General features: G+C 42.2%; 1 protein-coding gene across 1 annotated transcript; it reads right to left on the bottom strand.

The window, feature by feature from the left end:
• LOC120052354 (small acidic protein-like) lies at positions 1-3,002 on the bottom strand. The gene is made up of 5 exons (XM_038999209.1): positions 2,814-3,002; positions 2,187-2,270; positions 1,780-1,840; positions 1,462-1,571; positions 1-540 (listed from the first exon to the last, which is right to left on the bottom strand). Exons 1-5 carry the CDS (start codon positions 2,865-2,867, stop codon positions 352-354), a joined length of 498 nt encoding a protein of 165 aa, XP_038855137.1. The 5' UTR covers positions 2,868-3,002; the 3' UTR covers positions 1-351.
• Positions 3,003-3,946: the final 944 nt, after the last annotated feature.

The following is a 3,946-nucleotide window of genomic DNA, read 5'->3' as shown; positions in this document are numbered from 1 at the left end:
TGTGTGGTACTTCAGTTTATTGATGTTTAAGTACATTTTATAACACATGATGAGACATTCAACACAATTTAATTAAAGCTTTTGCTTCGTCTCAGAACCATTACATCACGTCGGTACAGTCCCTCTTTCAGTTAGGAATTCCTAACAAAAATTGACTAGGAAACAACAGGGGAAATCTGTCTCAATGATTGTTACCTCCTTCAGTAGTGCACTACTGGTTTGCTGCTCAGCATTGAAACATAAAAGACATCTTAAACCACGAAGTTACCATGTATCAGCTTGGGAGTACTGCAGAGACACAAAAGAACGACTTATGTACAAATCTGTGGTGTGACTGTTTTTCACCCAGTCTTAGGATGACTTCACAAAGGCCATTTTGAAGGTGTGTTTCTTGTCTTTCGTGCTGTCCTCTGGGCTTGGTGAGGGGGGTTTGTCTGGTGAGCCCTGGGGTTCTGAGGGGCTGTCTGGGGCATTGGGACTGGCTGGTTGCTCTGCCTTGCTTTGGCCCTCTACGGGTGGTGGAGGTGGGGCTGGGTCAGGCTGTGGAGTGGAATGGAAGAGTCACAAAATGAAGATCTGGAGAAACATGCGAGTACGTACATGACATTTTGGCTGTATAAATTATGCCTCTGACTTGAGCCAATCACAAACAGTCTTAGTAAAGAGACGTTGTGGCGCTTCCATGTGCTGTGCTATCTTACATAGCCATGCAAACATACAAGTCTAATGAGAAGCACCATCAGTAACTCGAATCTTAAAATAAGATTATATCAATCAATCAGTATTACATCACGGTCTAATCATGTCATGTAACAGGCCAGGATTGTGTTCATTGCAACAGAAAACAAGTTTTTATTAGACAAATTCAGATAGTACCTTCCAGGCTTTGGAGATTTTTCTTCTGTTTGGTTCCTAACGAACACAACCCAGCTAAATAGAATGAAAGCGTACCCAAAATTGCTTCAGCCATTCAACCCCATAGATAATAGTACAGCAGATTGTCTGATGTCATAGAACCCCTATTCATCAGAATGGAACAATTTGTCAGCCATCTTTGCTAGGATCGATGTTCAACTTAGCCCACCCAATCTACCTACCTCATCCCCATATTGTTTTTATTTACTTTTCTGCTCTTTTGCACACCAGTATCTCTACTTGCACATCATCATCTGCTCATTTATCACCCCAGTGTTAATCTGCTAAATTGTAATTACTTCGCTACTATGGCCTATTTATTGCCTTACCTCCTCACGCCATTTACACACACTTTATATAGACTTTCTTTTTTTCTATTGTGTTATTGACTGTACGCTTGTTTATTCCATGTGTAACTCTGTGTTGTTGTGTCGCACTGCTTTGCTTTATCTTGGCCAGGTCGCAGTTGTAAATGAGAACTTGTTCTCAACTAGCCTACCTGGTTAAATAAAGGTGAAATAAAAAAACTTGTGTCTGATCTCTCACCTCGCTAAAGCCCAGTCCGACGTGTCTCCTGTTCCTGCCTGACAGCTTCCCATCCAGCCCCTGCTGGTACTGCAACTCCAGCTCAGAGTTCATCCTCTGGTCCTCCGCCCCTGCAGAGGACAAACTAGTGAAACACCAATCATACCAAATACAGTGCTATCTGGTCCCAGATAGTACTGTATTGATATGGGAAAAGGTTAGATTAGATGAGATAGATACATCTGTGAGTAAAGCATTTGAAAGGGGTGTAGAATAGGGTTGTCAAGATACCAGTACCTTGACAACCCTTTTTCTATAATTCAAAAGAGGGTTACTCACCGCTGCGGACATGGGATGTTGATTTGTGATCTCCAATGACTAGACGTCCAGTGTGTTCTTTCTGCAGGACCAAATACAGTAGACATATCATTCTGTAATACCAGTTCTGTTCCTCCTTTGACAATGCTATATGGATAATAAATTGTAGCCTACGATAAAATGGTGGCTCAATCTAATAGTGGAATAGAGGTAACTGCAATAACTAAATAATAACTGAGTTACAGTAATAATAGTCCAGTACCAGACTGGCACACTTGATTCAACTAGTCAAGGGCTTGGTGATTAGTTGACTTAGCTACATTTGAAATCAGGTGTTCCAGTAAGGGCCACAATAAATATGTGAAACGTCTAGTGGTCCCTGATGAGAGGGTTGGGAAAAATAGTCTACATAGAATGACCAAACAAACCTTCCCTGCGCCCATCAACCTCAAAAACTTCTGCTTCCTCTCGTTGTCCCCCAGATCTGCAGCTGCCCATGGAGTAGGTCCATCCTGCAAGAACAACACAGAATTGCCTACAGTACACAAGGAATGGGATCCCACCAAAACGTAGCCTAGGCCTATTATTGCACCTTTGGCTCGAAGCTCACAAACAACTTCCCAATTGGATTAGCTCAAGTCACACATCTTAATATAACACTAACTAGCCACGTCATATGCCTAGTAGTAACAGCCTTGAGTTCATTTATATCAAAATAAATGTTTATTAAATTGACTGGCTGACTATCTTGCTGGCAAGCTTCATCATGATGTGTCAAACTGGCCACCTTAAGGTGAATAAGTTGGTCAACAAATCACAAGTGTTATTTTTAGCTAACGCTAATTAAACAGTTAACGTTAACTGTTTTACTCTATGGCTTTGTTGAGCTCGGACGCATTATGTTACAGGCTGCATAGCTAGTTAGGATGCAAATAGACTGCATACTTCTTTGCTAAAGCAAACCAGATACGGGCCTTGCTAGCCAGTTCGCTAACGAAGGTTAGCTGAACTGCAAGGCCTGTCCCGTTCAATGCATTTAGCTATAGTTTACCTACTTCATTCGGAGAACCAGGTCTTTTCGTCCCGTGTCGATTCCCTTCAGAACTCATTTTCTTCGTAAAAATGTTTGTTTTAGCTAGCTAAATCAAAAATATTGACATAGCAGTAGACTGGCTAGCTATGCCACCATCAACAAACAGTTGCAGTTGTGAACTCAAACGGAAACTAGCGATTCCAACTTCCGGTTGCGTTGATTTCTTCTTCTTTAAAATGTTATGGTAGACTACACCTATGGGTATATTGCCGCCACCTACTGTACGGGGTCTTGAAACAAAACAAAAATAATATATTCAAATGCAGGAAGAGGGATAATAAAAAATAAAAAATATCATACAACCATCCCACTCCTTCAGTTACATTCAAATCGCATTCCTACACAGGCTCAGGTGCCTGTGAGGATGGAGCATTCAGCAACAGGATTCCTTATAATGCTTCTGTAGAAAAGTTCCAGAGTCCCCAAAAACACTCAGCCACACTCACAATGCCTATTTTCTTAGATGTCCTCTCCGTTTGTGCTGTGCAGTTGATAACCAAACTAATAAACGCTACAACGTCCACCTTCTTAACATACAACATGTCAGGATCCCTCTGTTGACAAGGAACATCATCTTGTGTCTCTACTCCTACTACCATTACTTCTTCAACTTCACTCTTTTCTTTCACTGCTCAACAACTTCAGATAGGTGGCATTCTGGACAGCCCTTATTCTTACCACCTCCATCACCCTAACAGGACACTTCAGAAATTCGGGTGCATGTTCACCACCACAATTGCAGTATTTAGGCTCAGCTGGCACATAATACTCCTCCCGTCTACATATACTTGACACAGCCACGGCCTGTTCACCCCACTACCATCCAGAAGGCGAGGTCAGTACAGTTGCATCAAAGCTGGGACCGAGAGACTGAAAACCAGAATCGAAACCGCAGGTCCGGGACAAGGTAGCATGTCTGTTGAAACTGGTAAAAAAAAAAATCTGGAAAAACAATTCCACTTCGATTCCCTCCATGGATGGGTGTATCTTTGAATTTGCTGTCGAATGGCCTGTTCCTTCTCAATTTTCGGAACACCAGTCCGCTCCCCTAAAGTGACCGCCACTCTCTATCTTTGGGCACTCAGGAGAGTCCGC

Source organism: Salvelinus namaycush, chromosome 8, assembly GCF_016432855.1.
Source record: "Salvelinus namaycush isolate Seneca chromosome 8, SaNama_1.0, whole genome shotgun sequence".
In the NCBI taxonomy this organism is placed as follows: domain Eukaryota; kingdom Metazoa; phylum Chordata; class Actinopteri; order Salmoniformes; family Salmonidae; genus Salvelinus; species Salvelinus namaycush.
Note: the sequence above shows the minus strand (reverse complement) of the source record. Positions and strands in the feature narration are given on the sequence as shown.

What these genes read in the sequence shown, in the direction of transcription:
- LOC120052354 (XM_038999209.1), bottom strand. Translation starts at nt 2,867, where the DNA reads ATGAGTTCTGAAGGGAATCGACACGGGACGAAAAGACCTGGTTCTCCG. An exon ending in GACCTGGTTCTCCGAATGAA is followed by an intron (nt 2,271 to 2,813) that starts GTAGGTAAACTA and finishes TTGTTCTTGCAG; the next exon opens with GATGGACCTACTCCATGGGC. An exon ending in TCGGACTGGGCTTTAGCGAG is followed by an intron (nt 541 to 1,461) that starts GTGAGAGATCAG and finishes TCCACTCCACAG; the next exon opens with CCTGACCCAGCCCCACCTCC.